The following is a 13,081-nucleotide window of genomic DNA, read 5'->3' as shown; positions in this document are numbered from 1 at the left end:
TATGCATTTCTAAATGACAATAAAAGAGGACTGAGTGTTCTCATAATCTAAAAAACTGTCCCAAGAACCTATTATTCAATCCTCTTTTCATTAACAGTGGCGTAAATCTGAACACCAGGTCATGAGCATGTCAGGTATTTACTGAACTATTGCTAACCTTGATACAAGGTAAGTTGAACAAAACAACACGTTCTGATATAACTTTCTCACAGATCACACTGGGGCTTTGCAACATCTTGTTGTCAACATCTTGTTTTGTCTGTCACAGTGTGAATGCTTTAATTTCTGGATGCTGGATTATTCATATTCCTTGCCAGAAGTTTATCTGCACGATTGGTAATTAATATATTAGCAAACTGTGATGAGGAGCCTTAGGAGTGATCTGGGGAATGTGTCCCACACAAACTTGGCCAGCAGACAGAGAAGCAGTCAGTCAGAGGCCACCCACGAAACCACCTTGGATGTTGCCAACGGGTGCCTACTGCTCCCAGTGCACGAGTGAACAGGTACACCCACACACAGCACAGGAGATCACCTGAATGGCCAGCTCTGCTCAGAAATGCTCAACTGTGTGAAATTGTCAGCATGTGTTGACAGACCAGATTAACCAAACACTGCCTGTTTTCTCCGTTTCACCCACTGAAAATGAATGAGTTAAGGCGACTGGAATGACGCCTGGAAAAGCTTGGCGGTGCTTAGAGACTTGCAGCACACCACAAGCCAAATGCCCTTGCGTCAGTACCTTGGGAATGGTGGAGCTGAATGATGTTGTTTCAGGTTTGTGCCCTTCTCTCCAACATTCCCCTTGACATTGCCTACTGGTTGGTGACCAAGTAAGCGCAACATTAGTGACGCCAAGAATGATCTCAACTGTAATAAACCTATCGAGCTAGCCACGTGTCACTGGCTCCAGTAACACCCTGTGTTTGGCTCTGCTGGTACCAAGGAATCAATCTACCAGAGTGGGAGAAAGGAAGTTAAACCCACAAAGTGTGGACAGGATGGAGTTAATACCTGTTAGGAATGACTAGAAACTGCAGTTCGGAAATTTGAGATACCAAGACAGTTTCCATTGGTGCAGGGAAGGATTAGTTTATTAGGAATTTAACAGAACAATTCAGAATTTCTTATGGGCAATGGAGGTTATTTCCTCAGAATGAAGAGCAAGTCATGAGGCCCATTGATTTAATATGTCACCAATAGGGTGAGTGTGAAATGAAAACACAGAATGCTGGGGAAAAAATGTGTGCGTCAGGCAGCATCTGTGGAGAAACAGTTGATATTTTGGGTTTTTGACTAGTTGATCGGAACAGCTCTGAGGAAGGGTCTTTCTCTCTCTGTCTCTCAAATATTTAATTGTTTAATTGTAATTGTTTTTTTATGTTTGTAGCGATGGTTTTTGGGTCATAGAGGGCATTTAGGGATCAGGATATGGCTAGGGAACAGGGATGTGGGGGAATTAGAGAACAGGCTGGAGTCTAAATCTCCACTATGTGTTTGAAACAAGTGACACGGACGTGGGACATCTGTGGTCAGATGTCAGATATCAAATGTTGAACTTACAGAGAGTGGACGAGAATTCACCGCAAGACAGCAGGATGTTAGGAGATTCTGGAATCAGAGTTCCATGCTGTCAATAGGAATAAGTTTTCTTGACCACCCCCCGCCCCAGGTTTGTGAATCAGTAAGACCGGAGTCTGAGGCCTAGCATTCAGGGTCCTACTATTGGAGATCTGGGATTTCAAGACCTGGTGTTTGGTGAACAGCGGGATTGATGCCAACGATCAAGGCACGAGGTTGAATCAGAAGTCCAGAAGTCAAAGTTTGTTTCTCAAGGCCAAGTGTACAAACTTCTGTAAGTCCGCAGGGGAACTTGAAGCCTGTTGTCCCTCCAGGGGTGAGAAAACTGTGTATGTGCCTGGGTAGGAAAGGAGGAATGGAGCTTGGTTTTACCATTGTTATTTGTTGCTTGTTGTGTTCTGTTGTTGTTCTGCCAAGCATTGTGGACATACTCCAGGACAAGGAGCCTGGGTGTGAACATCTACGAAGACCTATCCTGAGCTCAACATATTGATGCAATTACAAAGAAGGTGTGACAGTGGCTATATTTCATTAGGACTTTAAGGAGATTTGGTAGGTGACCAAAGACAGCAAACTGTACTGTGAAATGCATTCTAACTGGTTGTATCACTGTCTGGTATGGAGGGTCCACTGCACAGGAAAAAGCTTCAGAAAGTTGCATCCTCAACCAGTTTCATCATGGCCACTGGCCTCACCAGCGTCGAGGACATCTTCAAAACATGATGCTTTAAAAAGGCAGCATCTGTCATTAAGGACCCCATCACGTAGGACGTGCCTTCTTCTCATTGCTATCATCAAGCAGGAGGTACAGGAACCTGAAGGCACACACTCAATGCTTTAGGAACAGATTGCCATCAGATTTCAGAATGGACAATGAACCCGTGTATGCTACTTCACTATCTTTTTTTCTTTTATTTCTCTCTTTTTGTACTACTTATTAATTTAATTTTCTGTATATATTTCTTATTGTGATTTATAGGTTTTTTTAAAAATTAGGTATTGTGATGTACTGTACTGCTGCCACAAAACACCACATTTCACTACATATACCAGTGATATTAAACCTGATTCTGATTCTGGCTCTGTTGGTGTGGAATGCGTGGCAATACTTATGGGTTTCCCCCAACACAGCCTTAAGCGTGTTGGCTGCTAATGCAAATGACGCATTTCACTGCATGCTTTGATGTGCATGTGATAAATAAACTTAAGCCTATTTGAATCTATAAAGGTGCAACCAGACCTTAGCACAATACTCCAATTGTGGTCTGGCCAAGGTTTTATGGAGCTACGACATCACCTAGCGGCCCTTGAACTCAATGCCCTGACTAATGAAGGCTAATAAACCATACCTTTCAGACTTTCCTGCTTTCCAAACAACTCCTTGGTAAATATAGCAAGTGAGTGCAGTTTTAATTACTAAGGAGAAGATGCTTGGATAACTGAAAGTTCTGAATGTATACAAGTCACCTGGACAAAATGGACTACACTTCAGGATTCTGAAAACTATAGCTGAAGAGACATTTATGTTGATCTTTCAAAGATCACTAGATTTTGAAATGGTTCCAAGGACTGGAAAACTACTAATGTCATTCCAGTCTTTAAGAATGGAGGGAGGCAAAAGATAAGAAATTATAGGCTGTTTAGTCTGACTTCCATGGTTGGCAAGATGTTAGAGTCCGTTATTAAGGATGAGATTTCAAGGTACTGGAGGCTCATGGTAACGTAGACCAAAGTCAGCATGGTTTCCTTAAGGGGAAATCTTACCTGACAAATCAGTTGGAATTCTTTGAAGAAATATCCAGCAGGATAAACAAAAGAGTCAGTGGATGTTGGATTTTCAGAAGCTCTTAAGCAAGGTGCTGAACATGATGCTGCTAAACAAGGCAAGTCCCATGGTATTTCAGTAAAGATACTAGCATGGATCAAAGATTAGCTGACTGACAGGAAGGAAAGAGTTTGAATAAAGGGGCCTTTTCTCATTGGCTGCCGGTGACTGCCGATGTTTCTCAGGGGTGAGAGTGGACACGACTTCTTTTTATGTTATATGTCAATGATTTGGATGTTGGAATGGATGGATTTGCAGCCAAGTTTGCAGATGATATGATGATAGGTGGAGAGGCAGGTAGTGTTGAGGAAGCAGGGAGTATGCAGAAGGACTGAGACAGATTGAGAGAATGAACAAAGAAGTGGCAGGGAATATAGTGTAGGGAAGTGCATAGTCATGCACTTTGGTAAAAGGAATAAAGGCATAGGCTGCTCTCTAAATGGGAGAAAATTCAGAAATCAGAGGTGCAAAGGGACCTGGGATTCTTTGTGCAAGATCCATTAAGGGTTAAATTGCAGTTTGAGTCAATAATAAGAAAGGCAAATGTAACGTTAGCATTCATTTCGAGAGGACGAGAATATAAAAACAAGGATGTAATGCTGAGCCTTTGTAAGAAATTAGTCAGCCCACACTTGGAATATTGTGAGCATTTTTGTGCTCCTTATCTAAGAAAGGATGTGCTGACATTGGAGAGGGTTCAGAGGAAATTCACGAGAAAGAACCAGCGAATGAAAGGGTTAATGTGTGAGAAACATTTGATGGCTCTAAGCCTGTACTCTCTGGTGTTTAGCAGAATGAGGTGGTAGCTCATTGAAACCTATCAGATATTGAAAGGCCCAGTAGAGTGAAGATGGAAAGGATGTTTCTCACAACGGGGTAGGCCAGGACCATTGTGTACAGTTTCAGAATAGAAGGATGTCCATTTAGAACAGAGATAAGGAGGAATTCCTCTAGCCAGAGAATAGTGAAACTGTGAAATTCATTGTTACAGACATATGTTCAAACATTAAAGTTCAAAGTAGATTTATTATCAAAGTCCGAGTATGTTACCATATACTACCCTGAGGTTTGTTTTCTTGAGGGCATTCACAGTTGATACAAAGAAATACAAATCCAATGAAAAGCTGCAGACAAAGACAGACAATCAATGTGCAAATGATAGCAAACTGTGTAAATACAGAAAAGAAAAACAAAATAATAATAAAAATAAATAAGAAACAGTAAATATTGATGATGTAAACTGTAGACTCCTTAAAAGTGAGTTCATAGATTGTGGAATCATTTCAGTGTTGGGCTGAGTGAAGTTATTCACTCTGGTTCAGGTGGCTGATGGTTGAGGGGTGATAACTGCTCCTGAACCATGTGAATTGAATTGACTTTATTTCTTACATCCTTCACATACACGAGGAGTAAAAATCTTTACGTTATGTCTCTGTCTAAATGTGCAATGTGCAATCATAGTAATTTATAATAACTTTAATAAATAGAACAGTCAATGTAACATTGAAATACACTCAAATTAGCGTGAGTTAATCAGCCTGGTGGCCTGGTGGAAGAAGTTATCCCAGAGCTTGTTGGTCCTGGCTTTTATGCTGCAGTACTGTTTCCCGGATGGTAGCAGCTGGAATAGATTGTGGTTGGGGTGACTTGAGTCCCCAGTGATCTTTCTGGCCCTTTTTACAAACCTGTCTTTGTAAATGTCCTGAATCATGGGAAGTTCACAACTACAGATGCGCTGGGCTGTCCGCACCACTCTCTGCAGAATCCTGTGATTAAGGGAGGTACAGTTCCCATACCTGGCAGTGATGCAGCCAGTCAGGATGCTCTCAATTGTGCCTCTGTAGAAAGTTCTTAGGATTTGGGGGCCCATACCAAACTTCCTCAACCCCAGATCGATTGATGGCTATAGGTGTTAGCCTGCCTCCATTCCTCCTGTGGTCCACAACCACCTATTTTGTTTTTGTGACATTGAGGGAGAGGTTGTTTTCCTGACATCACTGTGTCAGAGAGATGACTTCTTCCCTGTAGGCCACCTCAATATTGTTTGAGATAAGGCCAATCGATGTAGTGTCATCAACAAATTTAATTAGCAGATTAGAGCTGTGGGTGATGACACAGTCATGGATGTACAGGGAGTAAAGGAGGGGACTCAAAGGTGTAGGACCTAATGCTTTAGCACCTCCTTGTTGATGGTAGCAGTGAGAAGAGAGTATGACTTGGATGGTGAGCGCCCTTGATGGTGTATGCTGCTTTCCTGCTACAGTGCTCCTTGTAGATGTGTTCAATGGTGGGGAGGGCTTTTCCTGTGATAGACTGGGCGGTATCTATTACTTTTTCTAGGCCTTTTCTGTCAAGGACGCTGGTGCTTCCATACCAAGCTTTGACATTTCTGGCAGTCTATTCTCCTCCGTGCATCTATAGTGGTCTGTCAAAGTTTTGGATGACATGCCGGATCTTCGCAAACTTCTAAGAAAGTAGAGGCACAACTGTGCTTTCTTTGTGATGGCATTTGCATGCTGCACCCAGGACAGATCCTCTGAACTGATAACACCGAAGCTGCTGACACTCTGATCCCCTGATGAGGACTGGCTCATGGATCTCTGGTTTCCTCCCCCTGTGGTCAATGGTCAGTTCTTTGATTTTACTGATGTTGAGTGAGAGGTTGCTGTTGTGGCACCTTTCAGCCATATTTTCGATCTCCCTCCTGTATTCTGATTTGTCACCACCTTTGATTCAGCAAACAACAACAATGTTGTCAGCAAACTTAAATATGACATCGGAGCTGTATTTAACTTCAGAGTCATAAATATAGGTCAAGTAATTGGGTATATTTAAACTGGAGGTTGATCGGTTCTTGATTAGTAAGGGCTTCAAAGAGGAGAAACCAGGAGAATGGGGTTGAGAGGGATAATAAATCAGCCATAATAGTGTGGTGGAGTAGACTCAATGGGCTGAATGGCCTAATTCTGATCCTATGTCTTATGGAATTATGGAAACACTTGTGGCATATGGTATCTATGGGCATGGCACCCAAGATCCCTTTTTTTCTGCTACACAACTAATTCCTGCCATTAACCCTGTATTCTGCCTTCAAATTCGACTTTCCAAAGTCAATCACTACACAATCAATTTGAAGATGCTTACTCTGAAAGGAGATATTCCTGGAGAAGTCATCAAGCAATCTCTTCCAACTGCCCACAAAGCTTCTTCACGTCTAATAATGGCATCAAAATTACACAGAAGGATTGACAGAAAAGAAAAGAAAATGAAAATTTATATCAATTTGAGTTGAATGTTTCTTCTCCTCTTTAAGTTTAGTATTTCATATTCCAAGGAATGAAACATGATCTCACTCAATTTCCCAGCAAATCTAAACATGATGACGATACCAGGAGGAAGCTTTGCCCATAACTAGAACCCACCTTTCATCTAGTTCCGGTGCCCACGGTCAGCAAGCTGAGCAAACACGAGTCTGTGTTTGAATGTGGTGGGGGTGCAGGATATAAAGAGCAAAGGCAGCAAGGTGAAGGCATATCAAGAGAGAGAGAAGCAGCTCCTTCGCTCTGAGAAACCAGCTAACTGATTCCATACAAGGCAGAATGAAATCCTTCCTGCTCACCATCATTGCCGTGCAGATCCTCCACTGCTTAGGTAGGTACCAGGGGAGAGTGGGACCCCAGAGAGCAATGAGTTGTTGGTAATGAGCTTCAGTCAGTGATATTTCACCTATGTGTAAGAAGAATTCACTGAAGTTTGTTGGAATGTACTGTACAACTTCTACTCTCTTTCTGCAGGAGTGCCAAGCACCAAGGAAGCTCTGAGAGCCTCAGTTGTAAAGCTGAATGAAATCACCGAGATCACCAACCTCTGTGGTATCTCCAGGAGTGGAGTGACAAATGTAAGTGTGTCCTTGGCTAACTGTGTTTCACAGTCTATGGGTGTGTCTGAGTGCAGGTTAATTGGCTACTGAAATTTACACTTAGAGCAGATAAACAGCAAAAAGGAAAGCAAAGGGGAGATAATGACATGTGATAGGAAGATCAATGCAGCATTATGGGGATTTGAGGAGCAAGAGAGTGGGATTGATGGAATTGTTCTGTTGAGACTGTATAGGGCTGATGGGCTGAATGGCCTTAATCTGTATAAATCTAAGTCTTAGGGATACATTAAGATGAGATAAAGTTTAGTCATTAAACAGGAGCTGAGTATTACATTCTATACTGTGTTTTCAACGAATATCTGATCAGGAATTTAAATTCTCAATCAGAGTCATGAAACTCTGATTGGACCAAAGTTACAGCACTAGGGATGAAAGTTCTACCAATTATTTTGGAAGTCCCTGAAAACTTCTCCAATTTTGTTTGCAATTTCAGAATCAGAATCAGTTTCAATATCACCGTCATACTGTATGTCTTGAAATTTGTTGTTTTTTTCCACCAATAACTAACGGTTCTTGCATACTGCATATCCATATCACGATGGTTTAAGTGGCCATTTTGGCATTGGGTAAATTAAGCCTCTTGGGCCAGTTTGGTTGATGACTCTGATTCTGCCAGTATAATTATCTGCTGAAAATAAAGCCCTATGCAGCACTGAGCTTTATCAGACCAGAGGAAGAACATCAGAGATAGTAATTCACCAATAATCCCTTTTCCTTTCTTCAGACATACCGTACAGGTAAACTGTCCCACAGCGTGGATTTAACATTCTCTGTGAAAGAAACTGTCTGCTCCAAGAATTCTGGACAGGAATTTGATGATCCCAGCTGCTCCTTCCTCCCTAAAAACATTGCGGTGAGTCCAGAGTTATATTAGATCATGCAAGTCCATGCACGTATTAGCATCAAAACATGAGCTATATTAACAACTTTTTTGATGGAAATGACCTTACATACGTAGTTATATCAAAGTAAATACTAAGAATTGAGTTAGATCATAATCATGTTGGTTTTGTGTCTTGCTTGGAATCATGAATAATTTCCTTACATTATGCTTCACTCTAACAGGAGAAAGGGTTTTGCAAAAGCCATGTGGAATTTTTTGCTGATAAGGTAGCTGATGTTGAAGTGGAGTGTGACGGTCTGACGACAGTTGACAGCGAGAGTGACTCAACAGAAACAAATGACAACAGTATTGAGGTAACTGCATTCATACAATTCAGGACAATGGAATTTCTAACACAAAATCATTTACTGAATATTTCACTGGTGTCATATGCAGAAGATCTAAAAATAAGTATCTTTCACCTTACAGTCGCAAAGCAAATCAAAAGAATCATCACTTGAGGAAACCTCTAATGTGAGTATTAATTAGTAATTTATAATTTTCTTCTTGTGATCTCAATTGTTAGCAATGAAGTGTGAGCAACAGTGGGTGATCCTGATGTGCATGGAGAGGACTCTAATATTTGAAGTTAGGACTTCCAGAAGAGTGTCTGCCAAACTTTCAGCAAAGGGAATCATTAAGTACCATTCCTTCTTGGAGGGGCACGAAGGATTCAATAAAAGAGATGGCAGTTGATGCCTTTGCCCTCTATTGTAGGAATATCCATTCACTCTGAACCAGATTCTAGGCAAGGTATTCTTTTGTGTATTGGTGTCGTTTTTTTTTAATTTTTGAGTCTTTTTATTGAGGCTTCTCTAATCTAATGATAAATCATTGGATTATCACTGAAATGTCAACATCTCCTCTTTTTTGATTCTGTATCCTGCTCTACTAGTTAGAGGTAATCTATTAATGCATTATTTTAATAAATATACCTTGTGCTAATATTATAAATGTTCATTATTTTATGCAGGTGAAAAGCAAGTCAGAAGAAACTTCACTGAACGAAGAATCTCTGAATGTAAGTTTAATTTGGGAGTTGCTACCTTCAGAGTCTCAATAAGATGTGAAACCTAGATTGATCTGTCAGAATAGAGTCCGAGGATCTTTCTTCATAATAGACCTGTTCCAGGCAATGGGTGAGAGTAGACTGGGAGAATATTCAATATTAATTTCTACCTCAATCCATTTTTCTGTAGTAACACTGTACGTTTCGATTCCCTTAAGATCCAACAATCCAACAATCCCAATTTTGAATCAGCCTCCACAGCTCTCTCGGGTAGCAAATTCCAAAGCTCTACCACCTAATTTCAACTCACCTCATTCCTAATTGGTCTACCTTTTACTTTGAGACTGTGACCCAAGCTGTTAGATGGGTGAAGTATTCTACCTATTCGAACAGGCAAACATAATTTTGATCATTGTAAGGCAATCACATTTCATTCTTCCAGCCTATAGATACCATCCTAAATAATCAGTCCTCAGGTGACAGACTTGGGAACTACCCTGATGATAGTTCCTTTCTTGCCTCTCCTTCTCAAGTATTTCCTTCCTGATATAAGCAGACCAAAATTACCCAATACTCATCAATGCTCAATATAATTGTAGTATTCTTGTTGTCAGGTCCTCTTGCAATAAAGGCAATTTGCCTTCTTGATGGCCTTCTGCATTTGCTACTGAATCACTGCTCTGAAATTTCCAGAGTGAAAAAAGACTCCATTAGATTCCAATATTTATTACTAGTACAAGCTGGTAATTTTTCAGTTTATATATTTTCAAAATTCCTCAGTATCCTGTCCTAAACATATAAATATTATTTCCATACAGGAAAAAGACAAATCAGAAGACACATCACTTGAGGATTCAACCAATGTGAGTATAAATGGAAAAAATTCTGATGATCTCTCTGACCTTGAATCCAAGTAAAAAATGTTTAAAAGCTTGGATTCAACCATGTCAGAATAAAGGGACAGAGGGCCATTTATTTTACGTTTGTAGATCGGTGTATTGAGAAAGGGATTCTGATGATTGATTCCGGTGGGGATGTTTAGCTGAGGGGCAGTTTGTTGATTTGACTCCAATGTGGAGTCTCCTACAAGGATAACTTGAGCTTGATATCAACATTATTGGTGCTGGGCATGAGGATACTGACTGTAACACTCAGCAGTAACAGAGTCCAGGTGTTGATGCAGAGCAGCTTCATACACCCATTGCCAATTAATTGAGATGGAAGGACATTATTCCCAAATTAACTACCAATCCCCACACCTCACTCTATCCAGGCTATGTTGATCGTTGTTGCAAAACATTGTTGTTTTGGCGAGCACTTCTACACTGCATTATTGAACACAAATGATATCAAATGTTATTTATAATTCAGTCATTAAAGATTTGTTCAAGGGTTACTCCTTAAACTTTTATTGATTAACATTCTGACAATATAAATATTGATCTTTTCATGCAGGTAGAGAGTAAGTCAAAGGAGACATCAGTCGAGGAGTCTTCTCATGTAAGTATAATCGTGGAATGTTTATCTATTGATTTTCAACTATAATATAGTGACGAAATCTAATCTGAGTAATCTTAATTAAATGACCCTCTGGAGATGGGCAACAAAGGGCATATTAATGCACACATTCTCTATTCATTTTCAGAGCATGACCAACTGACTACAAATTTGTTCTTCACTTAATTTTCATAGAAACATGGAAAACCTACAGCATAATACAGGCCCTTCGGCCCACAGAGTTGGGGCGAAAATGTCCTTACCTTTGAAATTACCTAGGGTTATCCATAGTGCTCTATATTTCTAAGCTCCATGTACCTATCCAAAAGCCTCTTAAAAGACTCTATCGTTTCTGCCTCGTCCACCGTTGCCGGCAGCCCATTCCACGCACTCACCACTCTCTGCGTAAAAACTTACCCCGACATCTCCTCTGCACCTACTCCCAAGCACCTTAAACCTGTGCCCTCTCATACTAGCCATTTCAGCCCTGAGAAAAAGCCTCTGACTATCCCCACGATCAATGCCTCTCATCATCTTATACACCTCTATCAGGTCACCTCTCATCCTCTGCCGCTCTAAGCAGAAAAGGCCAAGTTCTCTCAACCTGTTTTCATAAGGCATGCTCCCCAATCCAGGCAACATCCTTGTAAATTTCCTCTGCACCTTTTTTATGGTTTCCACATCCTTCCTGTAGTGAGGTGACCAGAACTGAGCACAGTACTCCAAGTGGGGTCTGATCAGGGTCCTATATAGCTGCAACATTACCTCTCGGCTCCTAAATTGAATTCCACGATTGATGAAAGCCAATACACCATATGCCTTCTTAACCGCAGAGTCAACCTGCGCAGCTGCTTTGAGTGTCCTATGGACTCGGAGTCCAAGATCCCTCTGATCCTCCACACTGCCAAGAGTCTTACCATTAATACTATATTCTGCCATCATATTTGACCTAGAAAAATAAATAGAATTAGAAAGGACACACTCTCCTGTTCATGGTCTGTGGGCAGATATAACTGGTGGCTTCATGAAAGGAGCATTCTTTCCATTTCCCTCATTTAATTGAATATAATTACTGGCTCTGGGACTGGAAGTGTATGCTGCAGGGAAGTCAGTAGAGTCAAGACCAATTGATGGAAGAAGTGGCCTCTCTTAGATTAATAGTCTTCTATTCATACAATGCAGAAACAGGAATTTTGATTCAATTCATTTGTGCTCACCAAGTTGTCGAACTGAGCTAATCCCATTTCCCTGCACTTGCCCCATGTCCCTTGAAAATTTTTCTATCCATGGAGCTGTCCAAATGAATTTTAAGTGTCATAATTGTACCCGGCTCTACCAATTCCTTGGGCAGATCATTCTATAAACACACCAGCTCTGTATGAAAAAGTTGCTATCAGATCCCATTTATTTCTTTCCCCTCTCACATTTATCCTATGCTCTCTAGCTTTAGAATCCTTTAACCTGGGGAAAAGACTTTGGCTATTTGTTTTAACAATGTCAGTCATAATTCTATAAACCTCTGTTACATTTTTCCTCAGTTTCCTGCACTCCAGAGAAACAACTCCTCACTTATCTCCTTATAAACTCCTTATTCTCAGTAACACCCTTATAAATCTTCTTTGAGCCCATTATGTTAATATTTTGCTGATTGATTGTGAAGTGAAGTGTTTGTTGGGATTTCTCGGTGACTTGCAATTCTGAATTTAAAGTGATTTCACTTACCCATTTACAAATAAACACTACTTAAACCTTGCACCTGGAGATGATTTCTAATGCTACAATAATTTATCTCATAAAACAGATGAAAAGCAAGTCAATGGAATTATCATTGGAGGAACCTTCAAATGTAAGTGTAAACTGAGGATTTGTATCTACATGATCATCTTTAAAACTAATGGCAAAATATTAACATCAGAGTGAGCTCAGTCCAGCTGAAAATTACAAATCTGCTCATCTTTCCATTCCAGGAACAAAATGAAGACTCAAGAGCCCAGCACTAACCACGAATGAAACTCCACAGAGTCTGAACTCAATGTGAACACAAGAAAACCTCATTCAGAATAGATAAAATGTTAACAATTGTACTGTACCTACTGATTACAAGACTGAGGGGCCTGGAGCTCCTGACTGAGGATTTTATTGTAAATGGGAGATTTGATTGTTTGTAAATGTTCTGTCATTTCTGTATATGATTGTTTAATATATTGTGGATCAAAATAAGATAATAAAGATATTCATGAATTTGCTTGTAGACTTGTTTTGCATATCACTGATCATTAAGAATTCATTTAGATATTATGCGCAAGTCAGCCTGCCTCTTTGTATCTCCTTTGTCTGCTGGAATCT

The 13,081-nt window shown here is 40.4% G+C and overlaps 1 protein-coding gene across 1 annotated transcript; it reads left to right on the top strand.

Annotated features, from left to right (window-relative positions):
- The first annotated feature begins 7,005 nt into the window (after nt 1–7,005).
- Nucleotides 7,006–10,155, top strand: LOC134348760 (secreted phosphoprotein 24-like). The gene is made up of 6 exons (XM_063052562.1): nt 7,006–7,057; nt 7,201–7,304; nt 8,071–8,199; nt 8,412–8,543; nt 8,659–8,703; nt 10,057–10,155. Exons 1-6 carry the CDS (start codon nt 7,006–7,008, stop codon nt 10,153–10,155), a joined length of 561 nt encoding a protein of 186 aa, XP_062908632.1.
- Nucleotides 10,156–13,081: the final 2,926 nt, after the last annotated feature.

Source organism: Mobula hypostoma, chromosome 6, assembly GCF_963921235.1.
Source record: "Mobula hypostoma chromosome 6, sMobHyp1.1, whole genome shotgun sequence".
In the NCBI taxonomy this organism is placed as follows: domain Eukaryota; kingdom Metazoa; phylum Chordata; class Chondrichthyes; order Myliobatiformes; family Myliobatidae; genus Mobula; species Mobula hypostoma.
Note: the sequence above shows the minus strand (reverse complement) of the source record. Positions and strands in the feature narration are given on the sequence as shown.